This window comes from Ailuropoda melanoleuca, chromosome 16 (genome assembly GCF_002007445.2).
Source record: "Ailuropoda melanoleuca isolate Jingjing chromosome 16, ASM200744v2, whole genome shotgun sequence".
Taxonomy (NCBI): domain Eukaryota; kingdom Metazoa; phylum Chordata; class Mammalia; order Carnivora; family Ursidae; genus Ailuropoda; species Ailuropoda melanoleuca.
In genome coordinates this window covers 75,082,526-75,103,061 of record NC_048233.1, presented here as the reverse complement: position 1 = coordinate 75,103,061, position 20,536 = coordinate 75,082,526, and the positions used below count along the sequence as shown (strand labels likewise).

The 20,536-nt window shown below is 52.2% G+C and overlaps 1 protein-coding gene across 1 annotated transcript in view; it reads left to right on the top strand.

The window, feature by feature from the left end:
- Window positions 1-20,536, top strand: part of LRP4 (LDL receptor related protein 4) — a 49,758-nt gene that overhangs the window by 12,887 nt on the left and 16,335 nt on the right. Inside the window, exons 2-28 of the mRNA XM_034645404.1 lie at window positions 888-1,034; window positions 2,390-2,506; window positions 2,769-2,882; window positions 3,212-3,328; window positions 3,663-3,791; window positions 4,031-4,150; window positions 4,561-4,686; window positions 5,286-5,411; window positions 5,603-5,737; window positions 6,120-6,245; window positions 6,604-6,834; window positions 7,680-7,836; window positions 8,858-9,075; window positions 9,236-9,412; window positions 9,811-9,933; window positions 11,534-11,742; window positions 11,916-11,997; window positions 12,548-12,653; window positions 13,726-13,927; window positions 15,354-15,543; window positions 15,631-15,762; window positions 16,697-16,837; window positions 17,161-17,247; window positions 17,354-17,525; window positions 18,169-18,331; window positions 18,453-18,678; window positions 19,039-19,342. Coding sequence (XP_034501295.1) covers window positions 888-1,034; window positions 2,390-2,506; window positions 2,769-2,882; window positions 3,212-3,328; window positions 3,663-3,791; window positions 4,031-4,150; window positions 4,561-4,686; window positions 5,286-5,411; window positions 5,603-5,737; window positions 6,120-6,245; window positions 6,604-6,834; window positions 7,680-7,836; window positions 8,858-9,075; window positions 9,236-9,412; window positions 9,811-9,933; window positions 11,534-11,742; window positions 11,916-11,997; window positions 12,548-12,653; window positions 13,726-13,927; window positions 15,354-15,543; window positions 15,631-15,762; window positions 16,697-16,837; window positions 17,161-17,247; window positions 17,354-17,525; window positions 18,169-18,331; window positions 18,453-18,678; window positions 19,039-19,342 — 4,177 coding nt within the window. The remainder of the gene's footprint in view (window positions 1-887; window positions 1,035-2,389; window positions 2,507-2,768; window positions 2,883-3,211; window positions 3,329-3,662; window positions 3,792-4,030; window positions 4,151-4,560; window positions 4,687-5,285; window positions 5,412-5,602; window positions 5,738-6,119; window positions 6,246-6,603; window positions 6,835-7,679; window positions 7,837-8,857; window positions 9,076-9,235; window positions 9,413-9,810; window positions 9,934-11,533; window positions 11,743-11,915; window positions 11,998-12,547; window positions 12,654-13,725; window positions 13,928-15,353; window positions 15,544-15,630; window positions 15,763-16,696; window positions 16,838-17,160; window positions 17,248-17,353; window positions 17,526-18,168; window positions 18,332-18,452; window positions 18,679-19,038; window positions 19,343-20,536) is intronic.

Below are 20,536 nucleotides of genomic sequence, written 5' to 3'. Positions count from 1 at the left end.
AGTGACCCTGGTAGAACCCTTTGTTCCAGCTGGGGCTGGAGCAGGGGCACTGAGCCATTCACACGCCATCCCAGAGCATCCTGCTGGGCACGCTGGGGAGAGGGCACAGCAGCCGGTCATGGGACTTGGCCAGGCAGATAGCTCCATGCTCAATAGTGAAGCCCAGCTGCGTGCTGCTGAGTCTGGGGGAAGGGGCTGGTTCTGCCATCCTTCCTCTGGGCTGTGGCCTGTCCCACAGACAGGAAGGCTCTGACTGGTCCCAGTCACTCTGCCCTGAGGCGGCCTGGTCCCCTCCCCCTGGGGCCCTGCTTCTCCCGGTCCCCCTCCTCAAAGGTGAGTTCTGACCTCTGACCAGGAGACTCAAAACCACCAGTGCTGCTTCCTGCTCCCCTGTGTGGATTCCTTATTCCAAAAGGGGCTCTGGCATTTTAATTCCACTATTTCTTGCCCTCCCTGGGCAACAACCAAGGGTCGGGTCCTGGCCGGAGGCAAAAGCATCCATATTTCAACCTAGCTTTGGAGGGAAGGGTACTGAGTTTCTCTTTCTGCATCACCTTTTCTGTCCCCCTGCTCCTTTTCCCCAAGAGCACCGTCTCTCTGAGTGGCATCATTTATCTCCGGTCACTTGGGGGTACTGGGCAAAAAGCCTGGTCCTAGAGGGGGTACCTGGACTGCTTATGAATCCAAAGCCACAGAGTATCTTCTCAAGCATTTGTGCCTTGGAGCACGGGGGAAGGCACGATTGCATGCTCTCCATTTCTCTGTGGTATCACTGTGGCTCCCTGGGTGACAGTGCCCCTGGACTGGGCTCCTCTGCTTTACTTTCTCTAATGGGCTTTGGTTGGGCAGAAGCTGAGCCCTTCCTTGTTCCTCTCCCCCGTGCCCAGGCCTCGCCAGCAGCCCCGAGTGTGCTTGTGGTCGGAGCCACTTCACGTGTGCAGTGAGTGCCCTCGGCGAGTGTACCTGCATCCCTGCGCAGTGGCAGTGTGACGGCGACAATGACTGTGGGGACCACAGCGATGAGGACGGCTGTAGTAAGCACCTCCCTCCCCCACAAGGCACCTCCAGCCCCCCCACCCCAGGCAGTGGCGGGAAGCCGTAGGTAGAAGAAGGATGCAGGGATGAGGGTCTGAGGGTGTTCTGTGCACCGGCCGCGTCAGACCCAGCACGCTGGGCTCCTGTGAGGGTGACAGATGTTGACAGATGCGAGGTTTCTTTACGATATATATGGCTCCAATCCTCCTGTCTTTCCTGTATTTCCATGCGGCTATGACCAATAAACTGTGACAAGCGTGGAAGAAAACACCCTTGAAAACTGTAGGCAGTCTCTTTAAATAGATCTCTCTGTATTCATGTGAATATGTTTGTATATTTGTACTCCGTATTTGTGCATTTTTTTAATGTGCTTACTACATGCGGATGCAGATTATTTCTGTTTCTTATGCTGGTATTGTGTATAATCATATCTTTTTTAATAATAGGAACTTTGCAAGAAATCTTATACTCCCTTTAAATCTTCCTCTCCCCTCGCGTAGTAATGTCTGCACAACAGGCTGGGGCATCCTGCCTCAACCTCTAGACCTGTCGCGGCTGAGCCAGTTGTCTGGGGCACCTGCAGCACCTGTGTCTGAGGGTGGCTAATTAGTCTAATAAGATTGAAGCTACAACCTGGACCTTGTTAACCCCAAACGGTGCAGCTAATTGTGATGATAAATGGCTCACTTTCATGTAGCACTGTCGTGTGCATTATCTCAAAAGACCGCGGTGAGCCAAGTATAATTACCCCCATTGTTACCATCAGAGAACCTATGGCTCAGAGAGGGTACCTGACTTGCTCAGTGTGAGAAGTAATGAGTTCTAGAACTGGAAATTGAGCCCAGATGGGTTAATCATCATTTAACAGGAGGAAAAGAAAAAAAAAATACACCTCTTTTTCTGTTCATGTTTCTCTTACTGTTTTCTTAGTGGTTTGGTGTTCCTTGGGCTGCCCTGCCCTGTGAACCCCTCGTGGCCATTCCCTGCGAATATTCTGGAATCCTCCAGCTTCTTAGCTGTGGTTTCTACTTAGCTTCTCCATCAGCTGGGGNTACACCTCTTTTTCTGCTCATGTTTTTCTTACTGTTTTCTTAGTGGTTTGGTGTTCCTTGGGCTGCCCTGCCCTGTGAACCCCTCGTGGCCTTTCCCTGCGAATATTCTGGAATCCTCCAGCTTCTTAGCTGTGGTTTCTACTTAGCTTCTCCATCAGCTGGGGGCAGGCTTGGCAGTCTGTGAGGAAGGACTGGGGAGACGTGGGGGAAGGGGTGTTGGCCAAGGGTTTCCAGCCGAGGTGAGGCTGCCTCGGGAAGTATCCCAGACTGAGTCTCTGTTGCCTTCTTTTCCCGGGACTCAGTGCTGCCCACCTGCTCTCCTCTTGACTTCCATTGCGACAATGGCAAGTGCATCCGGCGCTCCTGGGTGTGTGACGGGGACAATGACTGCGAGGACGACTCCGACGAGCAGGACTGTCGTGAGTGCCAGTGGCACCAGGCGGGCTCCATCACGCTCTGCTGGGAAGGGATTTTTCAGTCAAAAAATGATTCCCCAGGTCCACATCACCTCCAGGGTCCTCAGCTCTTTGTCCCTCCTTTCACCTCCCCTCTTGGTTAGATGAGCCCAAGAGAGGGCCCCCTGCTTCAGATCCCTCGTGGCAGTGCTGGAGTAGCCCGACTGCCCTGTTCTGTGGGGCTTTCTGTTGGGCCTGCCGCAGCCTGACTGCTCTGTGCCCACAGCCCCCCGGGAGTGTGAGGAGGACGAGTTCCCCTGCCAGAATGGCTACTGCATCCGGAGCCTGTGGCACTGCGACGGGGACAACGACTGCGGTGACAACAGTGATGAGCAGTGTGGTAAGTGGAGCTCTGGGGGTGAGGGTGGGGGAAGGCTGCGGTGGTCTGGCCTCCAGGAGAACGGGCAGCAGCAGCTCTAGCATCTGGAGGACCCGGAGGAAGGCGGAGGGGCAGAACGGTGCAGAAAACCCGGGAACCGTGGGACAGGAGCCCAAGGCCCAGTCTTTCCAGGGCCATGGCTCCCTCCCACCAGGGTCTGCACCGAATCTGTGATGTCTGGCAGGGACTGGGTCAGACCCTCAGGGGCAGCGAGGGTGGGCATTGGGGATAATCCAAGGAGGGCGGCCTGTAGGGCTCCTGCAGGATCGCTGTCCCGTTGCGTCCCCCAGACATGCGCAAGTGCTCTGACAAGGAATTCCGCTGCAGTGATGGAAGCTGCATCGCCGAGCACTGGTACTGCGATGGTGACACCGACTGCAAAGATGGCTCTGACGAGGAGAGCTGTCGTGAGTGGCCCAAGAACCCAGGCTGGTGGGCTGGGCCGGGGCAGAGGGCTGCATCCCAGGGGCCGAGGGCCAGGCTGCAGTGTGCATGCGCAGTGGGCCAGGAGGGTGGGCTCTTCAGGGACCGCACCTGCACCTGGGAGGCTGGGCTAGGGTGGAAGCGTGTTCCCCAGGTGTAGAGGGAGGGCTCGCTTTGGTCCACCAGCACATGGGAGCCTATCAGGGCCGTCTCAGATGAAACTCGCTTTCCTTGCCTGAACGTCTCACCCCTTGGAGGAGTCAGGGCCTCTGTCCAGACCTGAGTGTATGCTCCTCCCCACCCCTGCCTGCCTTCCAGCCTCAGCAGTGCCAGCACCCCCCTGCAACCTGGAGGAGTTCCAGTGTGCCTACGGCCGCTGCATCCTCGATATCTACCACTGTGACGGGGATGATGACTGCGGAGACTGGTCTGACGAGTCCGACTGCTGTGAGTGGTCTGGCCAGCAGGGTGGAGGAGGAGGGAGGGAGGCCAGGCCCAGAGGAACTTCTGGGGTGGTAAGGCACAGGTGCCAGCTGGGGCAGGAGCTCCAGGGAGGAGTTTCTGGATTCCCTGCTCCCTGTTAGGCCGAGATGGAGGAGCCAGGTGCTGGGGCCGGGCTTTCTGATCTGCCCTGTACACTGTGTGCAGGGACTGGCTAGAGACAGGAGTCTGTCCTGTTTCCCCAGCCTCCCACCAGCCCTGCCGCTCAGGGGAGTTCATGTGTGACAGCGGCCTGTGCATCAACGCAGGCTGGCGCTGTGACGGCGATGCGGACTGTGATGACCAATCTGATGAGCGCAACTGCAGTGAGTGGGGGCAGGGCCAAAGCGCTGGGCCGGAGGTAGGGAAAGGGCTCGTGGAGCCAAAGAGGCCACCGTCAGTAAAGACAGGTGGGACAGGACTGTTGTGGATGATGGTGTAGGTTGGGCACAGCGTAGAGGCGCTATGTCCAAAGGGATGCCAGTCACACCGTGGACGTATGCATTCTGTAATTACATAGGTTTGTATATTCGTCCCGGCAGTTTTCTCGCGGCCGCCACAAAGGCGTCTTGAGGAAAGGTTGTCTTTTTTTTCTGATTTGCACAAAGACGCTGTTCAGAACAACCGTGACGAGGAGAGTGGCGTGGATGCTGGCTCAAAGTGCAGTTTGGGGCGGCAGGGTGGAGCCTTGGGCCACAATGGGGCCAGCCTTTCATGAGGCCTTTGCTTTGCCCAGCCACCTCCATGTGTACTGCGGAACAGTTCCGCTGCCGGTCGGGCCGCTGCGTCCGTCTGTCCTGGCGCTGTGATGGGGAGGACGACTGTGCAGACAACAGTGATGAAGAGAACTGTGAGAATACAGGTGGAGTCTCCCGGGGGTACCCCAGGCCCCTTGACCCGTGGTTGGGTTGGAGGACAGGGGTGGACGGACAGTGTCACCACTGCCGTTCCAGCTGGGCTGCAGGGATGCTTTCGTCAGATCTTGCCCACAGCCTGGCTTTTCCCTGCCCTTCTCAGTTACCAGTGTCAAATCCAGGTGCAGCTGTTAGCCTGCCCAGCCTTATGGCCTAGAACACAGCGTCAACAGCGTCTCACGTCTGACTCATACCCAGCCAGCCTGCCTGTTGCTCTGCCTAGTGAGCGGGGACTGTTCTCTGTGGCTCGCAGCCCCCACTGCCCTAGCCCTGCCCCAGGCTGCCGGACACATGGATGCACTCTCTCCTTCTGTCCCATGTCCCTCACCATCCCACTGTGGTGTCCTGGGGAGCGAACGAATGTAGACATCCAGCCAGCCCTGTCTGAGCTGCTTCCTGCCCTGGACCCCGACCCTCCCACCTTGAGTCTCATCTGTCTCCAGCTTGCCCTAGAAAATGACAGGCTCCCATCCCTTTGTTGACCCAAGCCTTGCCCTGCTGTGACCTGCCTCTCCCTCCAGCCCTGCTCTGCTCCCCCCCTTTCTAGGAAGCCCCCAGTGTGCCTCGGACCAGTTCCTGTGCTGGAATGGACGCTGCATCGGGCAGAGGAAGCTGTGCAATGGGGTCAACGACTGTGGGGACAACAGTGATGAAAGCCCACAGCAGAACTGCCGTGAGTGTCCCCAGTGGGCGGGCCTGGCCCCTGGTCTGTGGCTGAACCCCACCCATGCGGTTCAAAGCGAATCCTCCCTAGGGATTCTTGCAGCCTCAGGAGCTGTTCTTCGTGGTCCAGGTGGAATGCCAAGTTGGCTGTCTGGGGGAGGATTCTGGGCTCAACTCCCATCTCTGGCTTGGCTGGCACAGGGCCCCGGACGGGTGAGGAGAACTGCAATGTTAACAACGGTGGCTGCGCCCAGAAGTGCCAGATGGTGCGGGGGGTGGTGCAGTGTACCTGCCACACAGGCTACCGGCTCACCGAGGATGGGCACATGTGCCAGGGTGAGCTGGGGCCTGCTTTGGAGCTGGGCAGGGGCAGCAGACAGACAGCTGTGCTTCCCCTGGGTCAGACATTTGACAGACGTGACCTCATTTCATCATCCCCCCTAGGAGGTGGTGATGGTCCTGTCTGTTTCACAGATGGGGAAACCAAAGCCCAGAAAGGTTAAGTAACTTACTGATGGCCACAGAGCCGGTGAGAGCAGAGTTGGGATTATAGCCCAGGTGTCCACGACCTTGAAGCCCTTAACCACTTGTCGTATGGCCTTCCCACTAGGCCTAGAGAGTAGATGGGTATGTGGGCAGGGAAGTGACTAGTCAGCCTGAGAGTTGGGGTGGGAGGATGGCAGAACGGAGATCTCCTGACCCTGCCCGGTCCTCCCAGATGTGAATGAATGCGCGGAGGAGGGGTATTGCAGCCAGGGCTGCACCAACAGTGAAGGTGCCTTCCAGTGCTGGTGTGAAGCAGGCTATGAGCTTCGGCCCGACCGACGCAGCTGCAAGGCTCTGGGTAAGGGCTGTTGGCGTTCGCCTCGGTGGACAGAGGGCTGAGCCTAGAGACATCCAGGGACTCCAGTCCTCGGGGATTTGCTGAGAGGTAGAGAGAGTTTTCATCTCTGTAAAATGGAGCTGTGAGTTGCATTCTGAGCCCCAAGGAAATCTCTGCTGGGGCGGCGGGGGGCGGGGGGGTTATGGGAGACTAAGCTTCGGAGGCTCCCGCTCTTCTAGTCCTGCTACCAGCAGCTCCGGACATGCTCTCAGGGGTAGGGGGCCCTGTCTGTCAGCTGAGGAGCTGGGGGTGCACACTGATGGGTGTCAGGGGCAGCTCTGGAGCCCAGTGGGGGCCCCATTTCTATGCCACGTCCCAGGGCCGGAGCCTGTGCTACTGTTCGCCAATCGCATCGACATCCGGCAGGTGCTGCCGCACCGCTCCGAGTACACGTTGCTGCTCAACAACCTGGAGAACGCCATTGCCCTGGATTTCCACCACCGGCGCGAGCTTGTCTTCTGGTCAGACGTCACCCTGGACCGCATCCTCCGTGCCAACCTCAATGGCAGCAACGTGGAGGAGGTGGTGTCCACAGGGCTCGAGAGCCCAGGTAGGGAATGAGGCCCTAGGGGGAAGGGCTGGGCCACACCGTGTGCAAAGCAGCCGTGGAAGGAATGGGATAGTGGCTTGTAAACCGTGGGCAGCGGAACATCTTTTTCTTCCAGTGAAATCTCGGATGGAATTCTAGTACAGAAAACATGAATTTTATGGGTTCAGGTTTATGACATTTGCTCCTTAGGCAGGCTCAATAGCAATGAGTTGTTTTGACGAATGTAATCATTTGAAATCAGAGTTTTATGGACAGCAGTTACAACTCGCTCAAAGTCTTAGCATTTGGTTCAGTTCAGAATTTTGTTTTGATTGCTTAGTATTAAGGATATTCTCCTTGACCCAGATACATACATCCAAATGTTTACAGATTAAAAAAAAAAAAAACAAGAGCTTACTCTGTCATCTCAGGCCATTCTCCAAGCCAGTGAAGTGGGTTAGAATTTGGTATCAAGCACATTTGACTCATATGCTTATGGAACTTCTGAAGTACCCCTACAAAACTCTGAGCCACAGTTTGCAAACCCTTGAGCCAGTGCGGCGGGGGACCCTGGGCGTGGGTCAGGGAGCCAGGATTCAGGAAGTAGAATATGGTTGGCTGAGGAGACGAAGTGCTTGACCTTGGACAGCTCCTTGACTTCTCTGTGCCTCAATTTCTTCATCTTCGCGGAGATTCTAATATCTAGCCCCCAGAGTGGTTGTGACGATCAAGTGAGTTAGCATACGTAACATGGTTCGAACAGCGCCTGACCCTAAACCTTCGTGAAAAGATTTTGCTCTTGTTACATTGGCACAGAGGAGCCGTGGCTGAATCCCTGACACTTTCCTGCTGCCTCTTTCCATCAGGGGGCCTGGCTGTGGATTGGGTGCATGACAAACTCTATTGGACCGACTCGGGGACATCAAGGATTGAGGTGGCCAACCTGGACGGGGCCCATCGGAAGGTGTTGCTATGGCAAAACCTTGAGAAGCCCCGGGCTATTGCCCTGCACCCCATGGAGGGGTGAGTGAGCTGTGTCTCAAGCTCCCAAATCCCTCTTGCAACCTCTAGGGACAGTTCCCAGGCCACCTGGGCCAGACCTCCTTGGAGGGCCTCTTCACAGTGTGGCGTTAACAGCATGGGCTCTGCTCCCAGACACGCCTGGATTTGAATCCTGGCTCTGCAGTAAATGGCTGTATGACCTTGGGTCAGTCTATATCTGACTCCACTCACTCACTTATAATTGGTGATAAAAAAAGCACACCTACCTCTTCGCCGTGTGAAGATTAAAAGAGACTCGTTTTTTTAAAATGGAGGTATAATTGACATATGTAACCTTATATTAGTTTCAGATGTACAGCATAATGATTCAATATTTGTATATATTGCAAAATGATCACTGCAATAAGTTTCATCAACATCCATCAGCATACAACAGTCAAAACAATTTTTTCTTGTGATGAGAACTTTTAAGATCTACTCTCTTAGCAACTTTCAAATAATACAGTACAGTGTGATTAACCATAGTCACCATGCCCTACGTTACATCCCCATGACTTACTTATTATATAACTAGAAGTTTGTACCTTTTGACCCCCTTCACCCATTTACCCACCCAAAACAAGATGCATTTTAAATGATATAATACACATTAGATCATTGCAGGCACTTAATATTTTTATTATTAGTTATAGTGTTGAGCCAATTAATAAAATTAATAATTTTTGTTATTAGAAAAAAAGTTTCCTACAAGGGTTGGGATTTTTGTCTGTTCTGTTCACTGTTATACTCCTAATCCCTAAGAGACAGCCCTGCAGGAACTATTAAAAAAAAAAAAAAAAGAATTGTTAAATGAATAAATGCCCAGCTAGAGACATTTAAATTCAGGCATTTAGAAAACACTCTGGGGGCTACACACAGAATGTGTCTCCTACTAGTTGGAGTTCCCCGGGTCAAATGGATAAAGGGCCCCAGTCTGATTATTATTCCTGTTACTACCTGCCTTCTGCTGCCTGTCTCTCAATTTCCTTTTGTCTCTTCCTAGTACCATTTACTGGACAGACTGGGGCAACACCCCCCGCATTGAGGCCTCCAGCATGGATGGCTCTGGACGCCGCATCATTGCTGATACTCATCTCTTCTGGCCCAATGGCCTCACCATCGACTATGCTGGGCATCGTATGTACTGGGTGGACGCTAAGCACCATGTCATCGAGAGGGCCAATCTGGATGGGAGTCACCGCAAGGCTGTCATTAGCCAGGGTGAGGCCCCTTCTTCGCTCTCCTTCATCTCTCATCCTTCGTCCTCAGTCCCAGCCCCCAGGAGCCTTGGCAAAGGGTGAGATCTGTGCAGTTGCCAGGCCTGGGCCCGGAGCCCGTGGCAGGCTCTGTCTGGACTGAGGTCCTTCTGGACTTTCCCCAGGCCTCCCGCATCCCTTTGCCATCACCGTGTTTGAAGACAGCCTGTACTGGACAGATTGGCATACCAAGAGCATCAATAGTGCTAACAAATTCACTGGCAAGAACCAGGAGATCATTCGCAACAAACTCCATTTCCCCATGGACATCCACACCCTGCACCCCCAGCGCCAGCCTGCAGGTAAGAAACAACGTACCTGGTAGACCTCCAGTGCCTCTGAGACCCTTTCCTGCACCTGTCACAGCTGCCATTGTTTCTGGCAGAGAAATTTGCGGTTGGCACGGATACGGGCCAATTTCTCCCTCTGCTGGACATTTAGGGTACAACGCCGAGACCCAAGAAAATCGGCTTCACTGTCCCCATTTGATTCATGCAAACATTTATAGGCTATCTCTTCTGTCAGGGATTCACTGTGTTCACGGCTGGGGCAGATACCAAAAATAATGAGACATAGTTCCTCCTTCCAGGGAGCTCACACCCTGGCTAAACCCCTACTAAACCCCTACTCACTTGCCTTGGGGTGGACTCTGCCAAGCTTTGGTCTTTCCTGACCCTTTTGCTCTGGGCTCTTTGAACAGGGAAGAACCGCTGTGGAGACAACAATGGAGGCTGCACCCACCTGTGTCTGCCCAGTGGCCAGAACTACACCTGCGCCTGCCCCACCGGCTTCCGCAAGATCAGCAGCCACGCCTGTGCCCAGAGTAAGTGGGTCTGGGGCACCTGCCTCAGGGAACATGCCTTGTGAAGGTGGGCAGAAGCAACAGGAGATAGGAATTCAGGGGGTTGCCTGTCATGGGGAAGAGCCAGGCTCCTCAGATAGATAGCCCCTGGAGAGGAAGAACTTAAGAGGCCGATGGCTCCCATATCAAAGCTGAGGCCGGAGGCTCAGTGAGACCACCCGGTTGAGTATGAATTCCTGCAACCAGGCTGGTGGATCATTTCACCAGAGGATGCTTTACCCATAGGCAGCGAGAGGGTTCCAGGCCCTTCTATAAAGCAGGGGTTTCTATCTCTTTACCTTTAGCTTCACCCTGTTAAAGACTTCCTTTCAGCCCCTAAGCCAGAGAGCCAAGATTAGGACCTCTGGTGACGTTCTGTATGTGTAGACGCTGGATAAATACATGTCTAACAAGTAGGAGATAATGGGGTTCCCCGGTCGCTCCCTGAACTGCTGTTTTGGCTTCCTTTGAGCTTCTGCATGGTCATTGCCTTGAGAGGGTAGCCCTGTATAGCTCAGAGTTGCAGGTGACTTTTCCTAAGAATAGTCCAGAGAAGGGTGATCCAGGAGTATGATGTGACCAGCAAGGGACTAGGGGTATTTCCTCACACATCAGCAGCTGCTCTTACTTACTGCTGTGTACTCGCTGACCCTCTTGTCCCTTGTTAAAACCAAATTTCTCTTGGGATCTGGGTCCTTTCCAGAGAGTGATATTAGGGAAACTATTCGGAGGAACAGGGGCTATTCGTTCAACACACATTGATTGAGAACGTACCTTCCTTGCATTCTTCTAAGTGCCCAGCTTTGTCCCTCTTGCCTCAGTGAGGTACAAGAGGTTTCCCCAGGACCTCCCCAAAGCTTAAAAGAAGACACTTGATGAAGTGAGGCAGGAAGTGCCTTCTCAATGCATACTGAGAAATATTCAGATAGACCATGGGGGTGGCCAGAGGTCCTTCTCTGGAGCCAGAGCTGAGTTCAAGTCCCAGCTCTGGTGCTTTGTAGCTGGGTGAAGCTGGGCAAGCTCCTTGACCTGCAGTCAGCCTCGTGGTTGCTAAGCTGGGAAATGAGAACAAGAATGACGTGAATCACAAAGAGTTGCTTTGAGAGTAAAGGCGATAAGGCAAGAAGAGCACTGGGCTCAGTGCCTCGCAAGGAGTAAGTGCTCAGTAGTCATCATTGGCTGACGTTGTGAAGAGAAGGGCATGTAGGGGACGGAGTGGAGCTGCAGGCATGGAAGGGAGCAGGGCTGGGTGGGGTGGATGGCCAGCCAGCCACTGCAGCCAAAGGGACTGAGCAAAGAGGAGAGCAAAGGAGGTGAAGCTGACAGATGCTTAAACAGGATGCGCTTCTGGCCCCCCGGGAGAGTCTGTTTCCTAGTCCATTGACCCTAAAGTCTGAGTCTGTCAGCATGGGCGCCTAGTGCTCACAGGGGGCCTGAGGTGTGAAGAGTAGGGGACAAAGGGCACCAGGTCCAAAGGGGACAAAGTGTGATTGAACCAGATGTCACACAGGTGAGCGTCTGTGTCTGTCACTGTGATTGGATTTAGAGCATTAAAAGAAGACCCCTTTCGGCCTTTGATCAGGTCTTGACAAGTTCCTGCTTTTTGCCCGAAGGATGGACATCCGTCGGATCAGCTTTGACACAGAGGACCTGTCCGACGATGTCATCCCACTGGCTGACGTGCGCAGTGCTGTGGCCCTTGACTGGGACTCGCGGGATGACCACGTGTACTGGACAGATGTCAGCACTGACACCATCAGCAGGGCCAAGTGGGATGGAACAGGACAGGAGGTAGGGCCCATCGAGGGCCCAGGCCCTCGGGGAGGGCAGAGACTCAGGGTTGGAATCTACCCTCTCCTGGGTCATGGCTTCCCATACCTGTGCCAACCTTGGGAAGTGGTATACTTGGGCCCCAGAGCTAGGTACAAGTCCATTCGGTGATAACAGCTTTGCTTTCTGTCTAGGTGGTAGTGGATACCAGTTTGGAGAGTCCAGCTGGCCTAGCCATTGATTGGGTCACCAACAAGCTATACTGGACAGATGCAGGTATGTACAGGGCAGCCATGGCCCAGCACTGTGGGCTTCTTCTTATTAAAATACTAGCCTCAGGTAGAAGGGACCTGGTGCCCCTCCTAGACCACTTGTCTCGGCCTTAGCTCTTGGTAGGTCAGAAGTGGTGGGGCTGCTGTCAAGCTGAGGCTAGGTGCTCCTATCTAAGGGTTTGGCATGTGCCAATCAAATGGCAGCTACTGCTGCTCTGTTGCTGGTGCTCCAGAATGTTTTGAAGCATTTCAGAGAAGGAAACTATGCCCTGTGGTTTTCCTTCCATCACTGTCTTAATGAAACAGGCATTTTCTATGAGCCAGGTGAGTCTGGGAGGCAAGAGGAATGCCTTATACCAGAGCTACTCAAAGCGTGGTCCTTGGACCTGCAACAGCATCTTCTCCAAATTCAGTTCACTCAGTATTGGTTGCACATCTATTATAAAATAGCTCTTGATCATCTATTATATGCCAGGCTCTGTGCTGGGCATGGAAGGTAGTAGGGTGAAGGACAAAGAATAGAGTTGGTATCTTTTCCCCTTACTTCTTGGTAGGCACAGACCGGATTGAGGTGGCCAACACAGATGGCAGCATGAGGACTGTGCTTATCTGGGAGAACCTTGATCGTCCCCGGGACATCGTGGTGGAACCCATGGGCGGGTGAGCACCTGTTCCTTTGGGACAAGCTCCACCTATCCCATGGTCCTGAGCTCTAGAGGGCAGTCTGGAGGTTAGAGAGGGTGGCCAGATCTTATGGGCACACCAGGGTAGCAAGGGCAGCTACAGAAACCACAGAGGGCACTCTGTCTCCCCAGTGGACAAGGAAGCCTTTTACATTTTTTCATCTTTTTTTTTTTTTTTGGTCTACTAACAAAAGAGCTCCTTGTAAATCAACCAACCAACCAACAAACCAATAGGTTAATAAATCTGTAGTAAGTGAAGATTCCCTATAGTCTCACTCTCCAACAATAACCATTGCTAACAGTTAACAGTTGAGGGTATTTTTCCAGATTTTCTTTTACATACATATATATATTTGGTGGTGGTGATGGTGGTTTTGGTTCTACCATAATGGCATACTGTTTTGTAACTTACTTTTTTTTTTTCCACTTAATTATATAGCCTGGATATCTTTCCACTTGATAATATAGAGCTATCTTTTTCTTCTTCATGGTTGTGCAGAATTCCATGAAATTTGTATACCATAATTATTTAACCCATCCAGTCAAGGAAACATTTCTTTTTTTTTTTTTTTAAAGATTTTATTTATTTGACAGAGATAGAGACAGCCAGTGAGAGAGGGAACACAAGCAGGGGGAGTGGGAGAGGAAGAAGCAGGCTCATAGCGGAGGAGCCTGATGTGGGGCTCGATCCCATAATGCCGGGATCACGCCCTGAGCCGAAGGCAGACGCTTAACTGCTGTGCCACCCAGGTGCCCCAAGGAAACATTTCTTGCACCTCATTCTTCCCCTCTTTCTTTATCCCCATATGGGCCTTATTTGCCAAACACTCCTTGAGCCATTGCGCTCTGCCTTCATTAAAACCCTGGGGAACCTTTGGATAGTGATAGGATGTTTGAGACCTTCGGAGACAGCTCTGAGCCCAGGATGGGGCTGGGAGCTGAGGCAGGAGGCTGAGGTAACTAGTGCAAGCAGCTCGCACCCTGGGCACCCCGAGTCCCCACAGGGTGTTAACTAGAAGGCTTGTAAGACCTTCCTTGCCTATGCCCAGGTACATGTATTGGACGGACTGGGGTGCAAGTCCCAAGATTGAACGAGCTGGCATGGATGCCTCCGGCCGCCAGGTCATCATCTCCTCCAATCTGACCTGGCCTAATGGATTAGCCATTGACTACGGGTCCCAGCGGCTTTACTGGGCAGATGCTGGCATGAAGACGATTGAATTTGCTTGTCTGGATGGCAGCAAGAGGAAGGTAAGGATGGTGTTAAGGCATCCTCCTGCAACCCTCACGGCTTCCGAGGCGCCAGTCCCTGGCCGGCAGCTAGGAGGACCCAGGCATGATGGGACCAGCATGAGATGTGTGCTGTTCTTTGAGGCTGTGGCTGCCCTCCAGAGCCAAGGAGGGTAGGCGGGAGATCGTTGCCTGATGGTGAAGGGAAGATAGGGATTTGTGTAGATTGCGGTGCACAGCCCTTCCTACTAACCGTCACAACTGACACTATCTAATCACCAATTGCCTACTGGACCTGTGATCGCTTTGTTTTTACTCATTTATTCATATAATTTCAAACCTGCAGAAAAGTTGTGAAAATTGTCAAATTGGTGTACCATTCTCTTTCTGTCTATACACATGTGCACACACACACACACACACGCACGCATTATTTTTCTGAACCACCTGAGATTAAATTGGAAACATCCTGCCCTTGACCCCAAAATGTTTCGATTTCCTAAGGACGTTGACTTCAGTAACCACTGTGCAATGATTGAAGTCAAGAAATTTCACATCAGGGGCGCCTGGGTGGCACAGCGATTAAGCGTCTGCCTTCGGCTCAGGGCGTGATCCCGGTGTTATGGGATCGAGCCCCACATCAGGCTCCTCCGCTATGAGCCTGCTTCTTNCCGAAGTCAAGAAATTTCACATCAATACATTACTGTCTAATTAACAGTCCATATTCAGTCTCACCACCAGTTGCCCCAATAATGTCCTTTACAGCTTTTTTTCCCCCCTTTTTTTCTTTCTTAGGCCAGGGTCCCATCCCAGATCACAATTGTGTTTAGTAATCATGTCTCTTTAACCTCTAATCTGGAATACTTCCTCATAATTATTTAACCCATCCAGTCAAGGAAATAAGTCCTTTCTATGTCTTTCTTGACCTTTATATTTTAAAAAATTAAACACCAGTTATTTTGCAGAACGTCCCTCAATCTGTCTGCTGTTTCCTTAGATTCAGATGATGTGTTTGGGGCAGGAGTACTACGTTAAATAAAGTCATGTCCTGCCAGTGTGTCTCATCAGCAGGGTTGATGTCAGCTTGTCCTTTTACAGTGATATTAACTTGGTGTGGTTAAGGTGGTGTCCACTGTGAAGTTGCTATTTTTCCTTTTGTAATTAATAAATAATTTGCACAGAGATACTCTGAGGTTATGTAAATCATACATCATCTTTTACTATCATCACACAACCCTTGGAGCCAGGCACCATCACGGTCATATCCCAGACTGGCAGACCAAAGCTCAGAGAGACTTAATAACCAGCTCTTGCTCAAGGTCGCACAGCAAGGGGGTAGTGGCGAAACTGGATCCTGACTTCCCATGGGGAGGTGGCCCTATCTTGACCACCATTCTGTACTGTCGCGCCTTGCTGGGGATGACACGAGTGCCGGGGCCCCTGGCAGGTGCTGATTGGAAGCCAGCTCCCCCACCCCTTTGGGCTGACCCTGTATGGAGAGCGCATCTACTGGACTGACTGGCAGACCAAGAGTATACAGAGCGCTGACCGATTGACGGGGCTAGACCGGGAGACCCTGCAGGAGAACTTGGAGAACCTTATGGACATCCACGTCTTCCACCGCCGGCGGCCCCCAGGTGAGCAGCCCTTGGACCGCTGTGGCTTCTCCTCGGCTTTCCTTTGCCATAGACCTCCCCATTGACCCCCTCCTCCTCCCTACCCAGTATCCACACCATGCACTAGAGAGAACGGAGGCTGCAGCCATCTGTGTCTTCGGTCCCCAAATCCGAGTGGCTTTAGCTGTACCTGCCCCACGGGCATCAACCTGATGCCTGATGGCAAGACCTGCTCACCAGGTAAGTTGGAACATCACACACCAGGATAGCGCCTGTCCAGGAGGGCCAGGGGCTCTCTTCCTTCCCTGTAGGTGGACTCTAGGTTGGGCTGAGAAACAGTGGGTCCTGGTACTCTGAGAGGCATAGGGGAGACCAAGAAGTTTAGAGAAGAGGAGAAGTCCAGGAAGAGGCCCAAGGAACCAAGTAGATGGGATCCTAGGCAGAGTCTAACTGGTTCTTATGGAATCTCTATGCATATTAGAAAAAGATGCTCTTTTCTCAGATGCTTTGCTTTCATTGTTGGAAAATTGTCATAATACACTGATTCGGTTAGAATAAGTCACTTTAGTTCTATCTGCCCAAAGCTGGTATAATAAATATGAAAACATGTGATCTCTCCAACGTCATGGTACCTCCCTTGGAAGTGGCACTTTGTGAGTGTACAACGTATGTGACAACCTCAACTGGAGGGTCCCAGAAGCAGGGTCTGGCTGCCCAGATACTAGAAGTTGATGTTTTTCCCTAGGGGATGCTACATGGCAGGCCGCATTTGAACCCTAACTTCCTTGGGAATTTGAGTGAGAAAGGATCCGTGAATGGGCCCTCCCCAGTTGTCGGGAAAGCCCTCTTTCACTTTTTTAAACCTCACGGTAAAAATTCCTTCAAAGTGAGTCACATCTATAATATTGACAAAGAGCTCTCATTTATGGCTGTGTGTCAGGCCCAGTGCTAAGTGCTTTCGATACATGATCTCTTCTAATCCTACGGGGGACCCTGCTATTAGCTCCCATTCTACAGATGTTGAAGCTGAGGTTTGAACAATTTTAAGAACTTGTCGAGGAGCCAGTAGAAACTAACGGAGACGGGGCATGCACTCCCATTTGCCTCACTCCAGATCCTCTTAATGGCTACGCTAGGGTGACTGGCCTCTTCCCTTTCGTCCCCACCTGGGCAGGCATGAACAGTTTCCTCATCTTCGCCAGGAGAATAGACATACGCATGGTCTCCTTGGACATCCCCTATTTTGCCGACGTGGTGGTACCTATCAACATTACCATGAAGAACACCATTGCCATTGGAGTAGATCCCCAGGAAGGTCCGTGTGGCCCTCTGTCCCCAACCTACTGCAACTGCTGTTCTTCCTCTCCCACCACTTTGCTTCCTGCTTAGAGCCTGGGGCTCCCTGTTCCCTCGGGCATAGCCCTGCCCCTGTCTCTGGGTAATGAGGGCATGGTTTGGGGTCTTGCTTCCATCTTTGCCTAGAACTTTCCTGTTATGATATTTCTGTATCTCCCTTGATTGCCTCTGCTCGGGTAGAGGGCTCGCTGACCTGCCCTGGCGTCTCAGGGCATGAGTCAGCTACAGGTGTTCCTGTGGGAGAGGCGAGAGTCAAGGCTGAGCCAAGGCTTCCCTTTCCAGGAAAGGTGTACTGGTCAGACAGTACACTGCACAGCATCAGCCGTGCCAATCTTGATGGCTCGCAGCATGAGGACATCATCACCACAGGTGGGCCTTGCTTCCAGCCTAGGGACCCCCTGTCTGGCTACAGAGCTGGGGAAACATCCCATCTGTTTTAAAGCAGGGGCCAGTGTGCGCTCTTGACTTCCTGCAGGGCTGCAAACCACAGATGGGCTCGCAGTCGATGCCATTGGCCGGAAAGTGTACTGGACAGACACGGGAACCAACCGGATTGAAGTGGGCAACTTGGACGGGTCCATGAGGAAAGTGTTGGTGTGGCAGAACCTTGACAGCCCGCGGGCCATTGTGCTGTATCATGAGATGGGGTGAGAGCCGGCTCTGTGGCTCTGGGCGGCGTGGTGGGCCAGCTCAGCTGGGGCTCCGGGGTGGGGATGTGGAAGAGAACAACGAGGCACAAGCATGCCTCACAGGAACGCAGACACTGACCTCGCCGGAGCTGTCCTGCCCCTTCTGACTTCTCTCGGGGTGGGGGGTGGGTGGGTAGAATAATGTAGCGGTAAAGGGCACCAGCCTTGGAGTCAGAAATCCAGGATTTGACATTCTTTACCATTTATTAGCTGTGTCTGTCACTTTGTCATTTTTAACCTCCGATCCTTGGCTTCCTCACCAGTAAGTGGAGGTGACGGTGAAAATGTATACCTCATGCTCTTATGAGGATTAAGTGAGAGAATCCGTGGAAAATTCTTTAAAAAAAAAATGTGGTAAAAACCCACGTAAAATTTGCCATCTGAACCATTTTTTAAGTATACAGCTCAGTAAAGTCTATTCATATGATGGTGAAACAGATCTTCACAACCTTTTTGTCTTGCAAATCCGAAACTCTAGACCCATAAACAACAACTCCACTTTTTGCCTGAGATGCTTTTCACAGCGTTTGGCCTACGGTCAGTACTTCCAGGATATAGGAGCTATGGACGGACGTAGCAGCGGGTATTTTTCCTGGCTCAGGTTCATGTACTGGACAGACTGGGGGGAGAACGCCAAGCTCGAGCGGTCTGGAATGGATGGTTCGGACCGGACCGTGCTCATCAGCAACAACTTAGGATGGCCCAATGGGCTGACTGTGGACAAGGCCAGCTCCCAACTGCTCTGGGCCGATGCCCACACTGAGGTGAGGGTTCTGCTCCTGTTGCTTCCCGGAAGCCTGGGAAGATGAGGGGGACTGTTCGGGAGCTCTACTCAGGGCTCCTCGTCTACTCATAGCCATCCCCCACCCTCTCCTTCCTCCACAGCGAATTGAGGCTGCCGACCTGAATGGTGCCAGCCGGCACACGCTGGTGTCCCCCGTGCAGCACCCCTATGGCCTCACCCTGCTTGACTCCTATATCTACTGGACTGACTGGCAGACCCGGAGCATTCACCGTGCCGACAAGGGGACTGGCAGCAATGTCATCCTGGTGAGGTCCAACCTGCCGGGCCTCATGGACATCCAGGCCGTGGACCGGGCACAACCCCTGGGTGAGAGGACCCCTTGGGCTGTGAGCCAGAGATGGCTTTCTGGGGGTAGCTCAGTGTCAGGGATACATCCGGAGCACAGAGATTCTTTTATAATCTCAGAGACAAGGACCTCCCTAAGCCCCTTTCCTGGATCAGGCTGTGCTCCATCTGGGCATGGCTGGGACTCCAACTGCACGATGCTGTCCCCTTCAAAAGACCTCCTGAAGGGAGACACACCTGCTCCTTCTTCCTCATCCCTGCCAGGTACCAGATTCTGTCACTTAGAACAGCAGAGAACCAGGCACAAGAAACTAGGGCCTTCGTAAGATTCCCGCAAGAATCCAGGCTGGGTGTCAAAGCTCATGCGTCTCACCTCACCAGGTTTTAACAAGTGTGGCTCCAGAAATGGCGGCTGCTCCCACCTCTGCTTGCCTCGGCCCTCGGGCTTCTCCTGCTCCTGCCCCACTGGCATCCAGCTGAAGCGAGATGGGAAGACCTGCGATCCCTCTCCCGAGACCTACCTGCTCTTCTCCAGCCGAGGCTCCATCCGGCGTATCTCGCTGGACACGAGCGACCACACAGATGTGCACATCCCTGTTCCCGAGCTAAACAATGTCATCTCCCTGGACTATGACAGTGTGGATGGGAAGGTCTATTACACAGATGTGTTCCTGGATGTTATCAGGTATGAACATCCCTGAAATCCCCGGAGAATGCAGACCTGTGTCCCATCCCTGATGGGGTGAGTTTATGGTCCGTGTTGATCTCTAAATAGACTGAGTGATTTGGTAGTTTGGATAGTGAGTTCTGATCCTAACTTACTTGCTTGTCACTTACAATAGAGTTCAGGTTTGGGTTTTCTTTTGTTGTTATTGTTTATTTCTAGATTAATAGAAGCCCAGTATGTAAAACAAACAAACAGATAGTCAGGTTGGGGACCTGGAGCCTTTACCCCACTATTGGGCCCTGTGAGAGCACCAAGCATCCCCTAAGACTCATTGGTGAGTAGGCCATATAGCTAAACTGTGTATCTGTATTATAATACAGGAGTCCTGGCCAAATGCCAAGGCTTGTGACTGTTTATAGGGTTGTGTTTTGCTGTTTTTAAAATATTTTTGTTTTATTTTACTTTATTTTTTATTATTCTTTCCATTTTTTTTATCCTATTGTAGCTGAGGAATGTGATGCTCTGCCACTATTTTGAGAGGTTTACCTTGCAGAGATTCTCATGTGAAAGAAAAGGGGCATGCCCCTTTGTTCTCCCTGAAAGGCATATTAGAATCTCATGTTCGCAGAGCTGAGCCTGGGTGGCTCAGCTGATTAAGTGTCTGCCTTCAGCTCAGGTCCTGGGATCGAGTCCCACATCAGGCTCCCAGCTCAACAGGGAGCCTGCTTCTCCCTCTCCTCCTCCCCCTTGCTTGTGAGCTTGCTCTCTCTCACATAAATAAATAAAATCTTAAAAAAAAAACCCAAAAAATAAAAACAGAAGAATCTCATGCTGGTAACAGGTAGGAATACGTAGTTTAGAGAAGTTCCCTAAGTGTTTGTGACATACCCCCGTCCTGTGGTTGAATTCCCTGGCATAGGACTAATGTAAAAATACATAGGTAGATTTTGATGACTTTGACTTTCTTATAATTACCACCTAGCAATCCTTATCTCTTCCCTAAAGTACATGAGGAATTACTAACCTGTCTTCTGCAAGACATGGGCCCAGACACCTCCTACTTAGAGCAGGAAACACTCCGTCCTCCCAAGAATTTGTGCATTAATTCTGCTAATATTTTGAGTACCTACTGTGCAAGAGGCTGAGGAATGTACTGATAGATATGTGGTCTCTGCCCCTATAGGGCACTCTAGTAGGGATCTAATTCCAGGA